This window comes from Bos indicus, chromosome 5, assembly GCF_029378745.1.
Source record: "Bos indicus isolate NIAB-ARS_2022 breed Sahiwal x Tharparkar chromosome 5, NIAB-ARS_B.indTharparkar_mat_pri_1.0, whole genome shotgun sequence".
In the NCBI taxonomy this organism is placed as follows: Eukaryota; Metazoa; Chordata; class Mammalia; order Artiodactyla; family Bovidae; genus Bos; species Bos indicus.
Genome location: NC_091764.1, coordinates 91,452,504 through 91,478,224, shown reverse-complemented (window position 1 = coordinate 91,478,224; position 25,721 = coordinate 91,452,504). Strand labels below are relative to the sequence as shown.

Below are 25,721 nucleotides of genomic sequence, written 5' to 3'. Positions count from 1 at the left end.
TGCTGTCTATGGGGTCGCACAGAGTCGGACACGACTGAAGCAACTTAGCAGCAGCAGCAGCAGCAGTCCATCTATATTTCCCTATTTTTTTTTTAATTCCATTTGCTCTAATTTGGCTAAATTTTGTAAGAAGACTCCATAAGAAAATATAAGAATTAGTTATTGTATTAAAAGCCATGGAGCCTGGAATTCTTGTTTGTATGCAATTGAGTGCTTTTGATGAAATTTTGCCTAACACTTGCTGACCTTGTAGATAAATTCTGAAAATTTGAAGATTGGACTTGGAGGAGAGCAGGTTTTCATTCTTATAGCCAGGTTCTAAACTATGAGGAAGGATAAAAGAGAAAAAGATGAGAAACTCTAAAGTTGCCTCTTATTTTAATCCCTATCTAACATCTCTTTTGTAGGATTTCAAGAGTCTGCCATAAGTCAGTTTCCACAGAACCGTAAATCTGTACATTTGTTTTTCCCTTGTATCTATCTTACTAGTTTACTGCCTTTTGGGCTCATATATATATTCTTCTTTTTTTTTTTTTTTTTTTTACTTATTTAGTAGTAAGCTTTGGTAAATAAAATTTATAAGGCTTCCCTGCCAATGTAGGAGACATAAGAGACACAGGTTCGATCACTGGGTAGGGAAGATACCCTGGAGGAGGGCATGGCAACCCACTCCAGTATTCTTTCTGGAGAATCCCACGGACAGAGGAGCCTGGCAGGCTAAGTCCATGGGGTTGCAAAGAGTCAGATAAGACTGAAGCTACTTAGCACATACACATTCTATTTCTAATAACTTTATATGTTACTTCATTTGATTCTGTCAATAGTCCAGGGGATGGCATGGTTTAGTCATCAACTATATTTCTGCTGCTGCTGCTGCTGCTGCTGCTGCTAAGTCGCTTCAGTCGTGTCCGACTCTGTGCAACCCCATAGACGGCAGCCCACCAGGCTCCCCCATCCCTGGGATTCTCCAGGCAAGAACACTGGAGTGGGTTGCCATTTCCTTCTCCAATGCATGAAAGTGAAAAGTGAAAGTGAAGTCGCTCAGTCATGTCCGACTCTTCGTGACTCTATGGACTGCAGCCTACCAGGCTCCTCCGTCCACGGGATTTTCCAGGCCAGAGTTCTGGAGTGGGATGCCATCGCCTTCTCCGCAACTATATTTCTAGATGGTAACAACTGAGTCTCGTGAAAGCTAACCGACTTTCTTGAGATTACAGGTGGAACTGATAAGTGAGTTTAAAGAGAACAAAACTGATTTCTTGCATAATAGGTGCTCTTCCCAGGACTCTAAACAAAATTAGGTGGGGAAAAAAACTACATAGGAAACTGATAATCTCAAATAATATGGATGTGCTTTAACTGTAGTGTCTTTGGATTAGTTGAAAGAACATAGTGAGAAAAAAAAAAACCTAAATGTTTATAGCTGTGTTTCTCAAATTAGGGTACCATGCCATCAAAACTATATGAGATTAACACGAGATATCCATTTTTAGCATCAAATTTTTTAAGGTTAGACCATGAAGCTTAAATTTTTATCTTCACACAAATATATATACATGTTACATACCCCAAAATCATCAAGTGCTCTCATTTTAATGTCAGATAATCTTGAATTTTTTTTAAATAAAAGTGCATAGAGAGGAATTTTTTTAATGGTGTACCAAGATTGCATTAGCAATGATTATTCATTAAATTCATTTCAGAATGATAATTTTTGGTTAAAAATATTTTGAATACTCTTGTATACTTATTGGTCCAATATAAATTTGTAACGATATAGGAATTATCATGATAGTGTATTTTATTGAGAGTTAGATGAAGAAATTTGTTCATGGAGAATGTGAGTTGAAACTGTTTACATATGATAAAATTACAGTGTTGATGGTAAAATAAGAACATTCTCATGCTAATTCCTTCACAGAAAAGTCATTTGAGAAGTTTTCCCTGAGACTATTAAAGAGATTGACCAGTAAAATAGATCGGTGTTCTATGAAACAGCAAAATGATATCAAACTTCAGCAGTAGAAATATGCATTTTTTTAAATTCCCATCAAGTGTTGCCTGAGAACCTTCACTCAGTCACCTAAACTACACCTTTAGGCCTTCAGTAGTTGGCCTTCCCTAGTAGCTCAGATGGTAAAGCCTCTGCCAGCAATGAAGGAGACCTGGGTTCAATCCCTGGGTGGGGAAGATCCCCTGGAGAAGGAAACAGCAATCCACTCTAGTATTCTTGCCTGGAGAATCACGTGGACAGAGGAGCCTGGCAGGTCACAGTTCATGGGGTCGCAAAGAGTCGGACATGACTGAGTGACAAAACACGCACACACACTTCAGTGGTTACTCCCATGTAGTTTATGAAGCAATTAGAAAGTTTTGCCATTTTATTTATTATATAAATTTATATTAGTAAAAATATGAACTCAAAAAATACAGTATTTAACCTGAGAAGAAAAAAAAAAAAAAAACTGACATGAAAGATTAGACCTGAATTTGACAGTTTTCTGAGACTAATAAACTCAATTGCCTAGTCACACATAGCTAGGAAACCTATTAGTAACAGTTGTTTCTGATGATAAACAGTTTAAAATATTTATATAAAAAGGTACATCTGTTCTGAAGTAGAAAAGAATTTGTACATCTGTTAATGATGGAACCTATTGCTTAGGAAATTTTATCTTATTTTATGTCCCTTTGGACTATGTTCCCTAGATCCAAGAAATATTAAATTTTTTTTCTAAATGTTATTTCTATATAAAAACCAAAGGGGCATTGTTTTAGTGCTTTTATCTCACCTAGGAATTCCATACTAATCTATTGGCTTGTGCTCAGTTGCTCAGTTCAGTTTAGTTCAGTTCAGCTGCTCGGTCGTGTCCAATTCTTTGTGACCCCATGGACTGCAGCACAAAGGGCCTCCCTGTCCATCACCAACTCCCAGAGTTTACTCAAACTCATGTCCATCGAGTTGGTGATGCCATCCAACCATCTCATCCTCTGTCATCCCCTTCTCCTCCTGCCCCCAATCCCTCCCAGCATCAGAGTCTTTTCAAATGAGTCAGTTCTTCACATTAGGTGGCCAAAGTATTGGAGTTTCAGCTTCAGCATCAGTCCTTTCAATGAATATTTAGGACTGATTTCCTTTAGGATGGATGGGTTAGATCTCCTTCAGGCCAAGGGACTCTCAAGAGTCTTCTCCAACACCACAGTTCAAAAGCATCAATTCTTCGGCGCTCAGCTTTCTTTATAGTCCAACTCTCATATCCATACATGACTACTGGAAAAACCATAGCCTTGACTAGACACACCTTTGTTGGCAAAGTAATGTCTCTGTTTTTTAATATGCTGTCTAGGTTGGTCATAACTTTTCTTCCCAGGAGCAGGCGTCTTTTAATTGCATGGCAGCAATTGCTCATTCATGTCCAATTCTGCTCTGACGTCCCCAGTCCTAAATTGCACCATATTTAACAACACTAGTTTATCTGACCTGTTAAATCTGACACTTGAGAAACTGGAGATGGATTTAGGTGAAAGTTGCCTTAAAACTCTAGGTTTATCATAAGAGTTCATCCTTCACCACTAGTCCTCTTGCATCTTGTCTGTTGAGAAATCTAAGAATAAGGCCTGGATGTATGTGTTTGAGATTATGTGAGCATGAGTACATCAGAACTCAAGATTTATGATTCATAGTCACTTCATGAGAAGTGAGTACCTGCTGTTACCATAACGCTTTCCATCCCAATACATAAAATGTGCTCAGTAAATATTTGTTGAATGAGTGAATAAATTGTAAGGTCTCCATAAATCATGATTAGTATTATACTCTTACTATTATTATTGTCTTCATGTCTTTAAACTGCTGATGAGGAAAGAAATTAATGTTTTATCCTGTACTACCTACCCATAAATTCATAAAGTCAAAGGACATCTTTAGAAATAGTGAACACTGTGGAAATGAATAATGATCAAGGTCATATTTTAACTTTCTTAGCAAATTTTGGCCAAGATTGATATATAATAATGGGAAATTTTGGATTTTTTTTAAACCTAATACCAGAACAAGATAAATGGGCTTTAAGTTTTATAAAAAATGAGGGAGAAATTATTAAACATTATTGATTTATATTTTTAACATCAGGGACATGGCTGATTCTTCATAAAGAAATCACTGCATGATAACTTTGATGGATGCCAACCCAGAAAACCAGTGTTTATTACATTCGATATCTATTCCTCTTGGAAAATTTTAGTAAGCTCAGAATAGAAGGAAACTTAGATAAACATGTATTTTAAAGTGAAAAATTATAAGCATTAATGTCATTAATGTCAGAAAAAATATAATAATGCCTCTATCTTTATAGTAAAGCTTTATATTTAAGATTTGCTATATTATTATTTTCCACTTGAATAAGAAAACAAATAAAGCAATTCCAGATACTTTTCTTTTAATTTTTGAAATAATGAGAATTTAATACAGTAAGTAGTTACAAGATAAACATTCAAGAGTCAGTAGTGAAAAAAATAGAGGGGGAACTTTATATGATCACCTAAGTAGATACAGAAAATGCAGGTATTAAAATTTAGAATCACTGTTTTTTCAACTCTCTAAACACAAATAGAAGTGTCCTTAACCTGTAGCTAAAAACTATAGAAAACATTGTGCTTAGTGGGAAAACATTAAAAGCTTTTCCCTATAATCAAACAAACCAAAAATGCCTGCTATTACTATTTTTATTTAACATTGAACTAGAAGTCTTAGTAATGTAAAAGGTAACAGAAAATTCTGTCACTGTTTTCATATAACATGACTGTGTCCATTCAAATTTCAAAAGAATATACAGTATATTGTTAGAAATAATGACTTAAAATCTACTCATATATTAACAGTTATTAGGTAAAATTTAGGAAAAACTAGAATTTAAAAGCTATGATAAATCTAACAAAAGATATGCAAAACATCCACAGGAAAAAAATTCTAAAATTGTACAGAAGGATGTAAAATGAGACTCAATTAAATGGAGAAATATGCCATGTTTAGTGGTTGTATGTTTCAGTATTGTGAAGATGTTGATTCTCCCCAAATTAATTTATAGTTTAATGAATGCTACTCAAATAATTGTTCATTTATTTTGTGTATGGGTAAGCTGGATAAGCACATCAAGCTGAGCACATCATGAGAAATGCTGGGCTGGATGACTTACAAGCTGGAATCAAGATAGGTGGGAGAAACATCAACAACCTCAGATATGCAGATGATACCACTCTGATGGCAGAAAGCAAAGAGGAAGAACCAAAGAGTCTCTTGATGAGGGTGAAGGAGGAGAGTGAAAGAGCTGGCTTAAAACTAAATATTAAAATAAACTAAGATCATGGCTCCATTACTTCATGACAAATAGAAGGAGAAAAGGTGGAAGCAGTGACAGATTTCCTCTTCCTGGGCTCTAAAATCACTGTGGATGGTGACTGCAGCCATACAATCAGAAGACGATTTCTTCTTGGCTGGAAAGCTATGACAAACCACAAAAGTCCATAGAGTCAAGGCGATGGTCTTTCCAGTGGTCATGTACAGTTGTGAGAGCTGGACTGTAAAGAAGGCTGAGCACCAAAGAATTGATGCCTTCAAACTGTGGTGCTGGAGAAGACTCCTGAAAGTCCCTTGGACAGCAAGGAGATCAAACCAGTCAATCTTAAGGGAGATCAACCCTGAATACTAATTAGAAGCACTGATGCTGAAGCTGAAACTCCTGTATTTTGGTCATCTGATGTGAACAGCCAACTCATTGGAAAAGTCCCTGATACAGGAAAAGATTGAGGTGTCAGATGATGAGATGGTTGGATGGCATCACCGACTCACTGGACATGAATTGGGTGAACTCCAGAAGATGGTGAAGGACAAGGGAGCCTGGTGTGCTGCAGTCCATGGGGTCCCAAAAAGTCAGACATGACTGGGTGACTGAACAACAACAGAAGCTTGATAAGCTGATTCTAAAATATATTCAGGAGGTCAAAGGACCTAAATTCATGGGAAAACAACAACAACAACAAAAAAAAAACTTAAAGAAGAACAAGGAAAAAGAATTTTCAAGACTTACTGTAAATTCTAGCTATTTAAGAAAATGTAGTATTAACACAGAGATAGACAAATTGACGAGTGCAACCAAATGAAGAGGCCAAGAACAAGCCTATATGTATGTAGACCATCGGTGTTGGACAAAAGTTGAATCAGTGAGGAAAGAATGGTCTTTGCAATGGAAAAAAAAAATTGGTTAAACTAATAATTGTATATCTATACTTCTAGATAGATAATTTTTTTAATTCTATTTATTATTTTTTATTTTATTTTATTTTTTAACTTTACAATATTGTATTGGTTTTTTTTTAAAAAATAAAGTTAACTCTATTTTCTGAAATAGAAAGATTATTCATTCAACAAATATTTGGGGGCTACTTACATTGCACAAGTTATTGGAAAATTTTTCTCCCAAAATATACTTGTTGTTGTTCAGTCACTAAGTCATGTCGGACTCTATGTGACCCCATGGACTGCAGCACAGCAGGCCTCTCTGTCCCTCACCATCTCCCAAAGTTTGCCCAAGTTCATGTCCAAAATATATTACTGTTAAAAAAGCAGATTACATTTCAAATAATTGTGATTTTTGACTCTTGCCTTTTTTACTTCCATCTCACACAACTTCAAAATTCTTACAAAAACATGCTCCCTTTATCTGCCCGATTCCCTTCTTCCCCTCCTCACTCTGTCAGCCACACTGCAATTTTTTGCTGTCTGTTAAGCATCAGTCATCCATCTACCTCTGAGCTTCTGGATGAGCTGTTGTTTCTTTCTAGAATATCCTCCAACAGAAATTCCTATGGTCTATGTTCTTGGCAAATTAAGTTTGTCAAATCACTCCGCCCATCTTTTCAGTGAGATTATCCCTGACCATCCTGCTTAAGGGGTTTCCCTGGTAGTTCAGCTGGTAAAGAATCCGCCTGCAATGCAGGAGACCCCAGTTCGATTCCTGTGTCAGAAGATTCGCTAGAGAAGCAATAGGCCATCCACTCCAGTATTCTTGGACTTCCCTTGTGGCTCAGCTGGTAAAGAATCCACCTGCTATTGTGGGAGGCCTGGGCTTGATCCCTGGGTTGGGAAGATCCCCTGGTGAAGGGAAAGGCTATCCACTCTAGTATTCTGGCCTGGAGCATCCCATGGACTGTATAGTCCATGGGGTCACAAAGAGGCGAACAGGCCTGAGTGACTTTCACTTTCATCCTGCTTAAAACAGCAACTGTTTCCTACCGCATATTCCTTCTCCCCAATTTCTATCTTAGTTTCTTCTATGGTTTATATTACTTTCTCAAATCCTATATTTTTATGTTTATTTCATGATAGTTTATATTCACATTATAGAAACTTTATAAGGGGAGACATTTCTGTCTGGTTTTCTCATTGGTATATCCTAGTATGCACCTGGCATATAACAAGAGTAAAACTAGTGCAAGTGCCATCTGTGTCTGTGTGTCTGCTCATTTGCACAAGTGTATAGAGGAACCGCAAAAGAAAACTACCAAACTCTTCATACTGGCTATTTGGGGGGAGGAGAGTGGTAACAGAAGAAGGATGAGGCAAACCTTTTACATTTTACTTAATATTTTACTGTGTGGCTTGAATTGCATTTTATTTCTAAAAAAGCAAATATTTTAGTGTGCCTGGAGTTTCTTTCATAATTCATAAAACAGATCAAATAGGGTAGCAAAACCCCAAAACTGTGGACAGCATCCAAAACAGAAGTAACAAGGTATTCCTAAGAACAAGCAGGGAAGGGCAGATCATGAAGTTACAAGACTTGTGTAACAGAATCTTATGGGAGGAAGCTAAGGAGGCCACAGTTACCTGGTGGACCTGAGAACAAGGCTTCACAGAGCTCACAGGTACTCACTGGAAAGCTGAGCAGGCCAATTTGATAAGCTATGAAGCAGCTGAAATGGGAAGGACTTTTACACACTCCAGTTCACAAGGAAGGGCAAGGGTCCATGGAAAATCTGAAAAGGTTGGAGAAGTCTATAAACTCTCAAAGGTAACTGACACTTCCTCCCTAGAAAAAGTCCTAAGCTGAAGACAAACTGCCATAAATATAATCCGAATGAAAGGAGAAAGATTGTAGGAGCAAAGGAAAAACAAAATCCAGAAAAAATTGGGGGCAAAGAGACCAGCCAAAGCAGCATATCTCAGAAAATATGAAACAGTGTTTTTTTACCTGTGACAGCAACAGAAAAGAGGGCTTAAGATCCTGAGAACCCTCTACTCCTTCCTGAAAGTTTAATTTCATCTTAAAATGAGTAAGTAAGATGGATCATGTCTGAATGTCATACAAAATTAGAATTTTTAAAAAAGAAATAAAATGCAAATAAAATCTCTTCAATGAAAGTATGCCAGAAAGACATTCCTAACAAAGGGATAAACTGTTATATTTCAAATTGAGCTAAAAGAAATTAAGAAAATGATAAAGATATGGAAGAGCAATGTAAATTATAATTAGAGAAAACTCAAAAATGAAATGATGAAACCTCCCCAAAATTAGAAAATAAAACATACTTTAATAAAGTCCCTGAAGAAGAAAACCAAAGTAATATATCAAAACAATATCAAAACTAAATTGTATATTTAGTATTTTGATGAATATTAACATCATAATTCAAGAAGTTTTCAGAAAAATGAAAAGACTTGAAATTACATATGAAAAAGACACTTTGCATATTGAGAAAGTTACCCAGAATAACCAACCTGAAACATATTTTTGGAGAAAGTATTGGATTTGAGGGGGGAAAAAAAGCTTGCTTTAAGCATCTAGGCAAAAAGATCAATTCACTTGTAAGGGAAAGAAGTTCAGACTGTCATAAGAATTTTGGGTCATAATCCTTTATTCCCGAAGAAAATTAAATAATATTTTTATGACCCCCAAAAAGGAAAACGTGAGCCATGGGTATTGTAGCCAGTAAAATTGACTTTCATGCATAAAGGCCACAGAAAAACTGTTATCAACACCCAGAACTCAGAAACTTACTTCCTTGAGCACTTCTGGCGGAATTTGCCAGAAAATGAGCATCAGATAGTCAAAATGACAGAGGGATGTGACATAGGACTGGTAGAGCATATCATATTTAATGATAGTCAGAAGAGGGAATGTGTAATATGTATAGTATAGATACCATATAGTGCAGATAGAATAGCTCTGTAAAAAATGGGAGTGAAATAGGAAGCACATATGAAAAGTGAAGTAGGCATAAAGATTGCTTTATTAGATGAACTGGGATAAAAAGGATAACACTGCAATCAGATACTGGAGAAAAAGGGCACAGGGGATAAAGGGTATTATCTGAAGATATTTATTATACCATTAGGACACAATTGCAAACCTTCTTAAATATAAATAATCATAATAATAAAGCAGAGATGATCCAAAACCAAACTAAAAAATAAAATAAAGACCAGAGTGAAAAGCATTCCATGTAAAATATGTGTATATTAAATATAGTATTATAGTATAAAACTTCTTAGAAAATAGTTGACAGAGGAAATCAAATATATTTGAAAATAAAACAATGAAAGTTAAATCATAATTTTTAAAAAATGTTTAAATATAGGGGGAAGAAGGGAATAGTATAGAGAGTTCAGGGATAGATGTTGGGCTTCTTGGAATATACACTGTTTTGATAGATATAACTTCTGGAATTGTTTAAGTATTTTAAATGAATTGATGTTTTAAATTATTCCTAAAAAATAGAATACAAAAATCCAAGACCACATTACCTGTCTCCTGAGAAACCTGTATGCAGATCAAGAAGCAAGAGTTAGAACTGCACATGGAACAGAGAACTGGATCAAAATCGGAAAAGGAGTACATCAAGGCTGTGTATTGCCACCCTGCTTATTTAAGTCATATGCAGAGTACCTCATGTGAAAAGCACAAGCTGGAATCAAGATTGTTGGGAAAAATATCAACAACCTCAAATATGCAGATGATACCATTCTAATGGCTGAAAGTAAAGAGGAATTAACGAGTCTCTTGATGACAGTGAAAGAGGAGAGTGAAAAAGCTGGTTTAAAACTCAACATTCAAAAAATTAAGATCATGGCATCCAGTCCCTTCACTTCATGGCAAATAGAAGGGGAAAAAAATGGAAACAGTGACAGACTTTATTTTCTTGGGCTCTAAAATAACTGCAGATGGTAACTGCAGCCATGAAATTAGAAGACGCTTGCTTCTTGGAAGTAAAGCTATGACAACCTAGACAGTGTACTAAAAAGCAGAGACATCACTTTGCTGACAAAGGTCTGCCTAGTCAAAGTTATGGTTTTCCCAGTAGTCATGTATGCATGTGAGAGCTGGACCATAAAGAAGGCTGAGTACTGAAGTACCAATGCTTTTTTTTTTAATATAAATTTATTTATTTTAATTGGAGGCTAATTACTTTACAAGTACCGATGGTTTTAAACTGTGGTGTTGAAGAAGACTCTTGAGAGTCCCTTGGACTGCAAGGAGATCAAGCCAATCAATCCTAAAGGAAATCAACCCTGAACATTCATTGAAGGACTGATGGTGAAGCTGAAGCTCCAATACTTTGGCCACCTAATGGGAAGAGCTGATTCATTGGAAAAGACCCTGCTGGGAAAGATTGAAGGCAGGAGGAGAAGGGGACAACAAAGGGTGAGATGGTTGGATGGTATCACGGACTCAATGGACATGAGTTTGAACAAACTCCAAGAGTTAGTAGAGGATAGAGGAGCCTGGTGTGCTACAGTCCATGGGGTTGCAAAGAGTTGGACATGACACAGTACTGAACAACAACAAAAATAGAAATTTAAAGAATTTCTATTTTTGAAAAATTTAAAGAAGTCAAGATAGAAATATTGCAATTAGTTTTATATTTCACCACGGAAGTTTCTCTTATATTTGCTAACAGCTCAAGATGTGAATTTGAAGTTGGTAAAAATAGTTTACTATTAATAGTGTACTCCAAATCAATAGGCATGGTCCTTGACTTTCCCATCCACATCTAACACAAGGAAATGACTCAAGTGAAATGGGTCAACTCAGGGGGAACATCACTCACTATCTTATCTTTTTTTCATTTCTCTAGGAAAATAAAGGAAAGTCTGGAGTGCTTCCCTGTGAAATTGAATAACTTGATCCACACACTTGCACAAATGACAGCCATAAGCCCTGCCAAATCGACTTCACAGACGTTTTCCCAGGAATCTTGTATGGCAGGTGCAAGCAGGTCAATCCAAAGAGCAACAGTCTTAGGGTTCAGCAACAAAACCAGCCATGTAAGTTTCAAGACTGTCATCTTAACTTAAATATCATTTGACTACATCTCCCACTGTGTTTCACTGTACACATTCTTCCTGATACCATGCTTATTTTTTTTAATATGCATATTAAAAATCATTTAAGTGTGCCATTAAGGAGGATGTTCCAAGGAGAAATCATAACAACCAGAGCTGTTAGTAGAGAATCTCAAAGAGAACAGTTCCTGCCCTGTAGTAGACTATAAATCAAGAACCAATTAAAATGTCCACAAGGAAAGAAGAACAGAAATTAGGCAGTCTGTTCCCAGAACCTAAGGTTATGATATCTTTCTATACCGTGTGTTTATAGGTAATTTTGCCTTTACAAAATGCACCTCTTATCTTTTGTGATGATTTTTTTTTGCAAAAAGTATTGCTTTGTTTAGTGTACACGGAGCCAGATTTTAGAATGTATGGAAGGTTGATACTGCCGTCTTTTGATTTTGTCTTCTTCTTTTCTGCAGCTGTATCTAATCCAGGTGACTCACAGTAACAATGAAACAAGCCTGACAGAAAAGTCATTTGACCAGTTTGCAAAACTTCACAGCCAACTTCAAAAGCAGTTTGCATCACTGACCCTCCCAGAGTAAGGATTGTCCTCCTTGGGGTTTTGCGTTCAGTACTTGCCCTTGAACATAAGGAGAAATTATGGTTATGGGGTTTTCTATTTGTGAGCAATACAGCATTCTGATTCTAGTTCCACTGAACCTATCCAAGCAGTCTCTATTGCTCTCAGAATAAAGAACCTTTTGTCTCGTAAAACAGAAAAAAGTTTTTAATTTTGTCTGCTTTCAGGCATTGGTGTTTTAGACAAAAAAATCAGAACCAATTTCATTTTTCATCAATTATCAGTAAAATTGTTTTCTTTGCCTGTTTTTAAAATTTAATCTTTTTCTAGAATTTTCTGTTAAAATAAAATTGAAAATGCAGAATGAAATTGGATATATCTTCTCTTTCAGCAAATACTGGTGACAAAAAACTCTGATATATTTTTTTGCTGTATAAGAAAAATTTATCAGTATCAATTAGTATACAAGTAAAATTTATTCACATCAATTCATCTTTGTTATTAATTATTAACTTGATCCCTGGAGAAGGAAATGGCAACCCACTCCAGTATTCTTGCCTGGAAAATCCCATGGACAGAGGAGCCTGGCAGGCTACAGTCTATGGGGCCGCAAGTGTCAGACACGACTAAGCACAGAGCACACACATTAACTTGAAATTGGGTTATCTAAGTTTAACTTGTTATTAGCTTCATTTTGCAGTCCTGAGAACCATTGCTTCAGTTCATGTTATAGCAAAAACATATTAAGCATAAACAAAGGGTATAATTCAAAATAACTTCTGATTAAATAAATCTTCTAAAATTTATCATTTAGAACTAGCCAAATTTAGATTATAGACTTGAGTATGTGGAATATCTTGACTTTTAAAGAAGGAACTTCTTAGAAATTAGATATTTGCACTTAGGCATATCAAATGTTACCTGTAGAGTAGTTTCTTGGTATCCACAAAGGATTGGTTCTAGGACCCCCCTCCTGTGGACACCAAAATCCTTGCATGCTCAAGTCCTACACATAAGATGACATAGTGTTTACATATAACCTACCCTCTTACTTTAAAGTCTCCTCTTACTTTAAATCACCTCTAGATTTCTTATAATATCTAATACAATATAAATGCTATGTAAATAGTTGTAAATACAATGTAAATGCTATGTAAATGTTTTCTGGCATGCAGCAAATTTAAATTTTGCATTTTGGAACTTTCTGGATTATTTTTTCCTAATAGTTCAATCTACAGTTGATTGAATATGCAGATGTCGAACCTGCAGATAGGGAGAGCCAAATGTACCAGGATTTTTCTTGAGTAAATGGTCCTTTAACAATAGGAATGTTCATACCTGACCTGACATACTTGGTACATGTGGATTTTCATTAGACTTTCAGAGTTTAGTCACTTACCAAAGTATAAATCTAAGCAACATCACCAGTGGATGGAAAGATAGTGGGCATTATTGAAGACTGAGTAGTTTACATTCATGAAACTCTATACTTGCAGATATCTCAAAAATTTTGAAATACAAATGCTTTAAAAATAAGAAAGTCATCAGAGTAAGAGACTGACAGGGAAGGAATGTCATTGTGAAAACTTAAAGACAACATCAGCTTTAAGAATTATTGGAAAAATCTAATATGATAACTGAAGAAAAGAAAATACTGGCCAAAAAATTTAAAGTCCAACTACAAATACTGAATTCAACATTAGTGGTTTCCATTGTATCTTACTTATTAATGATTTAGAAATTACGTTCATTCATTTCTGTAAATGGTTGTTCCTTTAGGTTTCAAAAATGTCTCTCTTCTACTCTTTTCTCTCCTCAATACATATTAGTATAACCTGTAAAACTTTAAAGTGTCAGTAATCTCTTTCCATGTGCCTCGTCTCGATTTTCAGCTTTAGTTAGGATTCTGCTTTGCTCAACAACTCCTGCCAGGTAATGGGACCTAAATTGATTTTAAAACCATTCAAGCAACATGTGGAAGGGAGGAATATTTAGTCCTTTGTGCCCTGAACAATATTTGTATGCTGACAGTCCCAAAGGAGCTCAAGCTTATAGCAATGCATATAGATGAAGGATGAGGGCAAGATTTCCTCTGACTCCTAAATTTACTAAAAGAAGCTTTATGCAAATTATGTAAATCCAATCTAGAAAGTATGATCAGAAAGTTCAAATTAGACATATTGTAAAACAGTGGTCTTCAAATCAGGTTGTTTATACTTCTTGGTACCTTCTGAGAATACACAGACATAGGAATCTTCCTTGAAATTAATCATCTTTAACGTCGTCTGCATGAGGGCTTCCCTGGTGGCTCAACGGTAAAGAATCCACTTGCCAATGCAGGAGGCACAGGTTTGATCCCTGGTCCAGCAAGATCCTACATGCCGCAGAGCAACTAAGCCTGTGCACCACAAGTATTTGGCCTGCACTCTGGAGCCTGGGAGCAGCAACAACTCAAGCACGCACGCCCTAGAGCCTGTGCTCTGCAGTAAGAGGAGCCACCGCAATGAGAAGCCCTCGCACTGCAGGTAGAGAGGAGCCCCCACTCACAACAACTAGAGGAAAACCCGACGCAGCAACCAAGACCCAGCGCAGCAAAACATAAATGAATAAAATTATAAAATAGAATTAAAACTCATCTACTTGGGAAAGGTTGATTCCCTTTTCCTGGCTTACTTTCACCATCGCTCTTCTCCCAGCCATCCAGGATTTTATGTTGATACACTGTCTCAGCGAGTACAAAGTCTCTGAGGCTCAAATAAAGGGCAAACCAAAATATCGGTATTGGTACTGAGAAAATGAATTATTCTAATAACTGGATATCAAATCTGTTTGCACGTCAGGTTTTTCTTAATCTGTGGTGTGAACAGAACTAAGAGAAGACTTGTCAGCACCATCAGATAAAATATTCTAAAAAATCATTTTCAAGAACTATTACTATGTTATATTTGACATATAACTCAAAAGCACTTCAAACAATTGAAAGATATTACTGGAGCTGAATTCCTTAATTCTCATATATTTATTTATATGCAATATTTTTTAGTACATCCATCTATAAAAATGGAATAGAACTAATGTTGAACTCCATTTTATTCTAGCAATAAAGAAAACTCATCCGCAAATAAACAAATTAATATTTAAAACCAGCAAAATCTATCTACTTACCAAATGTATTTCTGTGCTTTGATTAATTATATATGATACTAAATTTTATGATAACTAAATCTGGATGAAAACTTTTAATACTTTAAGCCTTAGAACCACAAAAGTTAAAAAGTAAAATATCAATTATTTAAAGACACAGACATATTATTTTAGATTTCCCTGATGTTTCTGACAAGAAGCAATGGATAGGATGTCCTGCGGTTGTCACATACTTCGGTGTGTTTGCTGACAACCCTTTACCATCCCCCGTGCTCCTTTGCCCAGGGGAAGGTCTAGACCAAAGCAGCAGAAGATGAAGGAGGCAAGAGCAAGACTGCAGTCAGAGGGAGCTGCTAGATAGTTCCTAAAACGATGCATTTAACCAGAAAATTTAAAGTGTTAGTCGCTCAGTTGTGTCCAGCCCTTTGTGACCCATGGACTGTAGTCCGCCAAGACTCCTCTGTCCATGGAATTCTCCAGGCAAGAATACTGGAGTGGGTAGCTATTCCCTTCTCCAGGGGATCTTCCTGACTGAAGAAGTAAACCTGAGTCTCCTGCATTGCAAACAGATTCCTTGCCATCTGAGCTACCAGAGAAGCCCTTAAGCAGCAAAACCTATTGCCTTTAACACCTCATGCCACCCAATAATTGGTCGTAATCAATGTCCAACCCATCAAGATGAATCATCAGATAGCAAAGAGGAAATTCTGCAAGTCAGACCTCTGAGGAAAGTGATACTTTGTTCCAAAAGACTAAGACCAGATGGAAGCATATGTCACTGGTGAAGTGTTTAATTTAGCTAGTGTAGCAGTGTCTCTAGTGAACCCAGAAGCAACAATACCATCTGACTTTTTGGGAAAATTATGAATCATTAAATTTCAGAAAGTATTTATTAACCCCCACATGTATTAAAAGACAAAATGTGTGGTCTGCCATAAACACAGTAAGAGGGAAAATATATATTAGTTTAGTGTGCTAAATTAAATTAAAGTAGTGTTAATATTAATAACAGTTAAAATAGCACATGTCCACAGCCATGTTAATAAAACTCTCAGAATTAATCATGTATTCTGTGGTTTTATAAAAAAATGTTTTCATTGGCTCTTCCATCTGATGCAGCTAAAACTCCATGAACAATTCTAAGATACAGACACCAATTTTCAAACTAATGAAAATATACTTTTTTTCTTTTAAAACAGGTTTCCTCACTGGTGGCACTTACCTTTTACAAATTCAGATCACAAAAGGTTCAGAGATCTAAATCATTACATGGAACAGATATTAAATGGATCGTATGAAGTTGCAAACGTATGTTACAATTTACTTTTTATATTTTTACATAACATATGGACTATTTTATATATCATTACTGGGAATACTTTTAAATACCTTATACCATCTTTAGTCCTACATTTACTCAACACATGTGCAAATTAAAGTTATCTTGTCAATTCCATGCAAAAACCAACCAGGGTTTTAGTTGAAATTGCATGTTAATATGTTTCGATCCATTGTCATATACCCATTTAAGTATTTTTAGAATGTTCTTTCAATAATAGTTTACTGTTCTATGCATAGAGGTCTTAAAAATATTTTGTTATACCAGATATGGTACTTTTAAAAATCCTTTTTCACCAGTATATAGATGGAATTGATTTTATATTTTGATGTCTTACCCAACAGTCTTACTAACTTCACTTTTATTTCTAACAATCATCTGTGTAATCATCCATGTTGTTTCTGAGTTTTCAATTTATGATCATATCATCTGCAGATAACAAGAGGTTTTTTATTTATATATTAATGGAACAAGTTAAAAGTGTTAGTTGCTCAGTCGTATCTAACACTTTTTGTCCCCATGGGCTGTATCCTGCCAGGCTCCTCTCTCCATGGAATTCTCCAGGCAAGAATACTGGAGTGGGTTGCCATTTCCTTCTCCAGGAGATCTTCCCGATCCAGGGATCAAACCTGGGCCTCCCGCACTGCAGGCAGATTCTTTACCATCTGAGCCACCAGGTTCCAAAATTTATTTGTGCATTTCTTTTCCTTTCTATTTCATACTCTTTAGGGCTTCTAGTATGTACTGAATTGAAATAGTAATGGTGGATATACTTATGTTATTCCTGAATCCAGGGAAGAAGCATCTAATATTTCCTCATTAAGTATGTAAGTTTTTATGGGCTTCCCTGATAGTTTCATTGACAAAGAATCTGCCTGCAATGCAGGAGACCCCAGTTGGATTCCTGGGTCAGGAAGATCCACTGGAGAAGGGATGGGCTACTCACTCCAGTATTCTTGGGTTCCCCTTGTGGCTGAGCTGGTAAAGAATCTACCCGCAATGCGGGAGACCTGGGTTCGATCCCTGGGTTGGGAAGATCCCCTGGAGAAGGAAAAGGCAACCCACTCCAGTATTCTGGCCTGGAGAATTTCATGGACTGTATAGCCCATGGGGTCGCAAAGAGTCGGACACGACTCAGTGACTTTCACTTTCAAGTATGTACGTTTTATAAGTACCCTTTATTGTTTTATTTCCTTTTATTTCTAGATTGTATTAGTTTTTACAGTGAAGCTTGAATTTATCAAATTTTTTTCCTGAATCTATTGGGCTAATCAATGATCATCCAATAATCCTGGTTTTCTCCTTTATTGTGTTAATGTGGTGAATTACACTGCTGAACTTTCTAATTTTAAACAAGTTTGCTTTACTAAAATAAACTTCACATTGTTGTATGTATTATCCTTTTTATGTATTATTGGATTTGATTTAACACTTTTTTCTTTACTATTTGTTTACATCTTTGTTTATGATAGAGACTGGCCTGAAGTTTTGCCTTCTTACAAAGTCATTACCAGGTTTCAGAATCAAGAACATGCTGGCCTCATAATATTAATTGCAAAGAGTTATAGCTTTCCCCACACACAGACACACACTCTGGAAGAGTTTGTATAAAATTGGTTTTATTTCTTCAATGTGTAAAGTCATGTAGGTCTGGAGATTCAATTTGTTTGAGTTGTAAGTCATTTCATATTTTCTATTTATTCTTGGTTCCATTTGTTAAGTTACATTTCTCTAGGAGTTTGTGCTAATCTATTGGTATTAAGTTATTCATAATATCATATTATAATCTTTTAAACATTTATAGGATCTGAACAGATATTCACTCTTTGATTTCTCACACATACCATTTCCTGATCAGTACTTCTGAGAATTATGAATTTTACCAGTCTACGCAAAATATGAAACTTGGAATTTATTGACACTCTCTATTGTGTTATTTCACTATTTCATTTATTATCTTTATTATTTTCTTCCTTTGCCTCCTTTCTATTAATAACATCCTCACATAGCTAATTATTTTCAACCTATCCTCACCCATTTAAAATTCTAAATCATTTCTTCTAATCAAGTTTTAATAGCACCCCATAAGTTTTTATATTTAGTATTATATTTTATCATTCTTCCAAACTATTTATAAAATTTTCACTGTGAATTTTCCTAGACTCGTGGATTAAGTCTCTTTAACCCACTTGAGTTTTATGTGCTGTACCAAAAATATACTATATCCGTAAACTTAATAAATACTTATTATTGTTGTTTTATGCAATCAATATATCTTTAATATTACTCAGATATATCATTTCCATTGCTTCCTGTAAACTCTGGATTTCCATCTTGGAATTTTTTTCCCCTCTACCTGAAGAACATTGTCTACTATTCCCTTGAATATGAAGTTCCTGCTCAAAAAAAAAAAAAAAAAACTCTGTATTTGCATATGTCTGAAAAGTTTTTATTTTACCTACATTCTTGAAGGATATTTTTGCTGACTATGGTATTTGGATAGCAGTGATTTTTATTCTAAAAAACTTTAAAGCTATCATTTCATTGTCTTTTAGCTTTCATTGATTCTATTGGGAATTCATCTGTTATAATTGTTTCTTTGAAAAGTTGTTTTTATTCTTTATAATATTGTTCTTTTTACTGTTGGTTTTCTGCAGTTTTATTTTCATTTACTCAGATACGACTTTGTTTCTACTGATGATGCTTGAGCTTCAGCACTTTTTGAATTTGTGCCATGATGTCTTTCATCACCTTGGGAAAGTCCTGTTATGATCACTTCACATGTTGTTCAAGCCATTTCCTCTCTCCTCCTTTTCTGGGACTTCAATCACATATATGTTAATCCTTCTCACTGTACCCTCTATGTCTCATGCCTGTACTCCTGTATGTTTTATTCTTTGTCCTCTGCGACTTAGTTTCGAATAGTTTCTTCTAACTTATCTACTGACCTGTGTTCAACATACTGTGGAGTCCATTCTTTGAGTTCTTAATTTCAATTATTATATTCTTCAGATTTAGAATTTTTTTTCCAGTTCCTAGTTGTTTGCTAAAAATCTGTCCCTTTTATTATTTGTTTGAAAATGGTAAGCATTAAAATCTTCCTAAAAACCCCAATATTGGGACCCACTGCATGTATATTTCTATGTTCTAAAGTTTCTGCTAGTTTTAAATCATGTAGTCTTGTTCTGTTGTGAGCCTGTTTCTTTTTCCTTTTATAGTGACCACATATTTTACTGTAACATCCCTTGTATAAATTGGACACCTATATAACTATCATTCAAATCTAGAGAATTAAAATATGTGAAAGTGAAAAGTGAAAGTGAAGACACTCAGTCCTGTCCAACTCTTTGAAACCCCCATGGACTGTAGCCTACCAGGCTTCTCAGTCTATGGAATTTTCCAGGCAAGAGTACTGGAGTGGGTTGCCATTTCCTTCTCCAGGGGATCTTCCTGACCCAGGGATCAAACCCACGTCTCCCGCATTGTAGACAGACGCTTTACCCTCTTAGCCACCAGGGAAGCCTGGTATATGTGAGTACATTAACAATTTGGGGTTGCAGAAATTCAGCTGCAGGGGTTCAGAGTATTTGAAACTGAATGGTAGCTCTTGGGCAGGACTATTACTGGTTCACCCTATTCCTTAGGTGCAGTCACTTTGGATATAAACCCAAGTTGAGACAGACTCACCAAAAAATTATGTGGCAGCTCTGGATTCTATTCCCTTTCCTCTTAACTCTGCCAGGTGATCAGAAGTGCTAATCTATGTCTCAGTCTTCCACTGCTGCAACCTACATCAACACACACCTACAACAGAAAATTGTGCCAAAACCCAAGTTCACATCCCCAAAATTGTCTTGCCCCAGATTTTAGTCTGGTAATTCCTCACTATCTTGTTAGCTATCTGATGCTTTCAAGGAGTTTGAAAACAAATTGTCTAATTATACAAGTTATTCTCACTGGGAGGTCTAGAATAAATGACTGAATATACTGTCACTAAAACTGGTAGTTTAGAGCTGCAGTCATCACCCACTCAATCCCTTCCCTTCCAGAGATACCTGCCATTCTACCTCCTCACCTCCATCCTGTGTTCTAACAAACCTTGTCTCTCATAGGGAGCTGTTTCAGAGGATCTAAGGTTGTGGTCACTTCCCATATGAAAAAGTATTTAAGAATTTCTTGGTGAGATTTTGGTACTACTCACCAGTGATTCTGAGTAGGCTGGAAAATTGAAAAGATATGCCACTTCCCAGTTTTGCTGTCTTCTGTCATATGCATCAAAAAAAAGGACACTTAAGATCCCTACCTAATCCACATACATACAACATACACGAGCACACAGAAGATACAGGTCCTTCTGAGGATTCAAGGGAGCACTTGCTCCCTTTACTATTAAGTCCTTATCATCATCTTGCATGAAAAGTTCCTATGAGATAAATGTAAGTTACAGAGGCAAGTACAAAGCTAATAGAATCCTCTGGGGTTATTGGCTAGACATAGGACCCTTTAGGGATTTATCTTGAATATCATCCCTAAGGGCAAAGAGTTATTGTTGTTGTTTAGTTGCTAAGCTGTGTCCAATTCTTTGTGATCCCACAGACTGTAGCCAACCAGTTTTGTCCTTGAGATTTCCCAGGCAAGAATACTGGAGTGAGCAGCCATTTCCTTCTCTAAGGGATCTTCCCAACCCAGGGATCAAACCCACATCTCCTGCATTAGGCAGATTCTTTACTCCTGAACGACCAGGGAAGCCCAAGTGTAAAAGGTACAAGGTCTATTAAGCTTTTTGCCTTTTGATGAAAGAATGGAGACTACTTATGGAATATCTTCAGCTAATCCACATATCTGGAATAACTTTAGTGTCCCAACAAGAGACCATTTCTAATATTAATCATGCTAGTCAACAAGCTACCACTTTTATGAACAAAATCTCATCTTTGACATCCAGTGTGCTAATTAATAATGTCCATTTTTTCAAGGTTTTCAGCATGATGGCTTAAGTTACATATATTTTGAATTGGTTACAATAGGTTTAGTTAACATCTATCATCTCCTATAGATACAATAAAAAGAAGAGAAAAAAGCAATTTTTAAATTTATAAATATCATAAGATGAACATATAATAGCTCTACCTCTTCTTCATCCTCTCCCCCAAATTTTAGAGTGCTTTTAATTACATCAGTAATTAGCATTTGTAAACTGTCTACTGTTGATTGAGTTGTGAGTATATAAAAGTAGCACTTACATTGACTGCTTTTAGTATGAATTTCTTGATTAAAACAATGAGAACCTCCTATTTCCTTCTCCTCTATCCAGGCATCCTGATAGTGAAGCCTTTCAGTTCAGATCAGTCGCTCAGTTGTGTCTGACTCTTTGCGACCCTATGGACTGCAGCAAGCCAGGCTTCCTTGTCCATCACCAACTCCCGAAGCTTACTCAAACTCCTGTCCAGTGAGTCGGTGATGCCATCCAATTAGGACATTAACAGACCACTCCTGGATTCTAGTCTCTTTTCCTTTTATTGAAGTATAGTTGACTCACAATATTATATTAGTTTCAGGTGTACAGCATAGTGATTTGATAATTTTTTTGCAGTCTTGATTAAATCCTAGCAGCACTTTGGTATACTTTGATCTAAGAAACATACAATATGCAGACTTTGAACTTCAGTAAGTTAAAGGTATTGTAACAAGTGGACTACAACTAACCCTATAAAAGTGTAAGTCACTGAGTTGTGTCTGATTCTTTGCGACCCCATGGACTATAGCCTGCCAGGCTCCTCTGTCCATGGAATTCTCCAGGCAAGAATACTGGACCAGGTAGCTGTTCTCTTCTCCAGGGAATCTTCCACAACTGACCCCATAACTGGGACTTAATAAAGCACCAAAGAATCCTATTTCTCTCAGCTGTGAATTCAACAACTTTTCTTCTCCATGTGGAGCTTGGGAAAGACATTAGATGAGATTACTTTCCAGTCAGAGTGTGAATTGTTTTAGTTACATGTTATATAGCAGATTAAGTCAGTGTATATCAAGGTAACCTTACTGAAATTTAAAAATAAAATATATTAATGAACATGTTCAAAATTGTTTCCTAACTGTAGGTTTGCTGATTCAGGATGTTGGCATATTGCTAGACCTCCTAGTTGGGTAATATTGTGGTTTGCTGATGAATAGACCCACTTTAAAAAAAATCCCACAGTTCAGATTATAAGCATCCTAAATCTATTAGAAAAAAACAAAAAACAAAAAAACACAGTTGTCAGTAATGATTGTATTAGATTGCATGTAGTCAGGATCAAGAAGAGAAAATTTTAAATCCCTATCACCAGTCCCTAAGAATAGTGGTTCTCAAAGCTCAGTTTCTGGACTGTGCTTGGGACATCAACTGAAAATTTATAAGACTGCAAAATATCAGCCTCATCCTCAATAAGAATCTAAATCAGAAACTTTGGGGATGAGGTACAGCAATGTGTTTTAATAAGCCTTCCAGGGTGTTCTGATCTGTGATAGTGTTGTTGTTGTTGTTGGCTCTGCTGGGTCTTCATTGCTTTGCTCTGACTTTCTCTAGATGTGGTGAGCAGGGGCATGAGGGCTTCTCATTGAGGTGGCTTATCTTGTTGTCAAGCACAGGCTCTAGCCACTAAGGGTTCAGTAAGTGGAACAGTGGACTCAATTGTTGCCACTCACAGGCTCTGGAGCTCAGGCTCAGTAGTTGAAACGCATGGGCTTGGTTATTCTATAGCATGTGAAATCTTCCTGGACCTGGGACTGAACCTATGTCCCCTGCATTAGTAGACAGATTTTTTTTTTTTTATGCACTGCATCACGAGGGAAATTCCCAGGACATATTTGAGAACCATATTTCATAGTCTAGTCATCTTTCCTCTTTTTTTTTTCCAGTTTGGACATGGTCAGATGTTTGGTTTCCAATGTAGTAGATATTAAGGTACCCTACTATATTATTGATTTTTAGCAAATCTGGACTCAAGAACATTGTGCTGCAATATTGTTTCCAGACTGGTAGCTCAGCTGGAGATGCTGTTTTGTATCAAAGGACAAATGCCTGAGCACTTAAGGAGGTATACTTAACCCGGTTCCCAGTGAGGTAAAGAAGGCATCCCAGGGAGTATGGCATTCAGGTTGTTGTTAAAGGGCAAACATAATACAAGTTAGTAAATAGCAACTGGGAAAAAGTTGCCCTAGACAAGGGGAATTGCAAGGACAAAGCATCCATTATGGTTACATGTTTTTCTCTTGTTTGGAAGCTTAAAGAAATCAATGACTATATTCACTTAATTTTTATTCATGGATAGCACACTTATAATCTCATCAATATTTAACAAATACTTTAAATGAAAAATAACAGAATTATTAGCATATATTAACCTATAGGATTTATGTTGTTTTCTAAAACTTAGGGGACTGAAACTTTGCATCTGAAGAGTACTAGCAGTCTTCTAACTTATTCTTACAGTTTTATTTTAATTTAATGCATGCTCCCAAAATATATAATTTATTTTTAATATATAAACTACGATGCTAGTAAGTGATAAAAGCTTTAAAATTTATAGAAAATAATGCAAAAATTGGGGGAATTTTTGGATGATATTATAAAGTAAATATGAATGCAATTTTGATTTTTTTCTCACCCCATTGTATAATCCCACATGAACCCTGTGACCAGACACCTCTGGTTGGTAAACAATGATCTGGAGAATCTTGCTAGCTGCCAGCTTGAGGACAAGTTCCTTTGTTACCTAGTGCCAAAGCCAGGAACACTGCTTGGCCATGCTTTAAATGATGAGCATTACTGGTGTACTGGGTCATGATTTTACCCTTCAGAAAGATCACTCAGAGCACATCTGTAACATATCTGCTATGAACAAAGAGAAAGAAGTGAACAGTATCTGTTCATCATGGGAACAGAACCACATAATAAGCTAACTGAAAATAAAGATGCAAAATGATTGTTGAAACAGCACTAGACAATAGAAAAGCTACACTATACTAAATGATATACATAGATATCTTGCATGTGCATGAGTTTAACTGTTTGAGATGGCCAAAACATTCATTAGGACTTCTCTGTAAATCTTATAGAAAAACTGAAAGAATGTTTTTGGCCAACCCAATATTATACTAGCATACTCAATATAAACTATATATTATATCTTTTGAATATATTTAGTATTTAGGTCTCAAATCAGTGAGTAATGGGAAATAAGTGATAAGAGAGGCTTCTGTTCTATAGGATCAAGGCAACTGAATTTATGTCATTGGACTTCAAATGCTTTTTGCATATTCAAGAATGTAGTGTGTTGAAATCTTAATGTTCTAACTCTGACATTCTCTGAAGGTCATGTCCATTCATTTTGTCATAGTGAATGACACATGGCTATGACAACTGTCTGTAAGGGATCATGCTGAGAGGACCATGCATGGGATTGTCATCTTTCAGGCTGAGGGCTGCCTTACAGATTAGATAGTTTTAAAGACTTTTCAGGGTAATTGACAAAATATCTAGTAACCATTGAAAATGTCAGGCTTTGGCCTATCTAAGCAGAGGCAAGTGAGTGCAAAGTGAAGAGGCTTCTGATTTCTGGTCCTGGTGTGAACAGGGTAAATATTGAGATCTGTCTTGGTATGGCAACAACAGAGATTTCCTAAGTATATCTGCCTAGAGGATGGGTTCACAGAGAACTGTTAGCAGAGGACTGTCATGAGAGGGGAAAAGTAAAGGAGTCAGACATATACAGGTAGAGAAGACTTGCAAAGTGAAGTTTATCACCACGAGTTTTAATGAATAGTGTTACAGTTCATCATGATCACAGCTGCACTGAAACAGCTGAACAGAACTACCAGAGGACCTCAGTTTTCATCACATTCACATTTACTACTGTGCTAAATTAAAGTGCTACTGAAGAGGCCTCAAGAAGAGATGTTTTTATTTTGTTTTGTGCTATTCTGAAATTCCATTGGCAAACATTCAGGGAAAACAACGCTTAAGAAATTTCAAGCACCACATTATTTTTGTTTCGGATGAATTAAGATCTAGGATTTGAATGGGAGAAAAAAAGGAGGAGAAGAAAAAAGAAGATACATTTATACCATCAAACATGAGATACTACTGTGAAATCACAGATCCCAGAAATGCTCCCAGTAAGGCTATGTCAACCACTTTCTAACCTTGGACTTCCAAAGAGAGCAATCCTATTTTGTGCCATAATAGTATCAAGCAAAAGGAAACTGATATGATGGGTGTGATTCTCATAAAGTAACGCCCTGCTAATAGTTTAATTGAATTTTGTAAAATGAGTATTTGAAGT

General features: G+C 36.1%; 1 protein-coding gene across 6 annotated transcripts in view; it reads left to right on the top strand.

The window, feature by feature from the left end:
* PIK3C2G (phosphatidylinositol-4-phosphate 3-kinase catalytic subunit type 2 gamma) overlaps positions 1–25,721 on the top strand; it is a 644,646-nt gene that overhangs the window by 540,290 nt on the left and 78,635 nt on the right. For all 6 annotated transcript variants that reach the window (XM_070788624.1, XM_070788625.1, XM_070788623.1 and 3 more), the window contains 3 exons: positions 11,134–11,323; positions 11,809–11,930; positions 16,256–16,364. In XM_070788624.1, the coding sequence (XP_070644725.1) occupies positions 11,134–11,323; positions 11,809–11,930; positions 16,256–16,364 (421 nt within the window). The remainder of the gene's footprint in view (positions 1–11,133; positions 11,324–11,808; positions 11,931–16,255; positions 16,365–25,721) is intronic.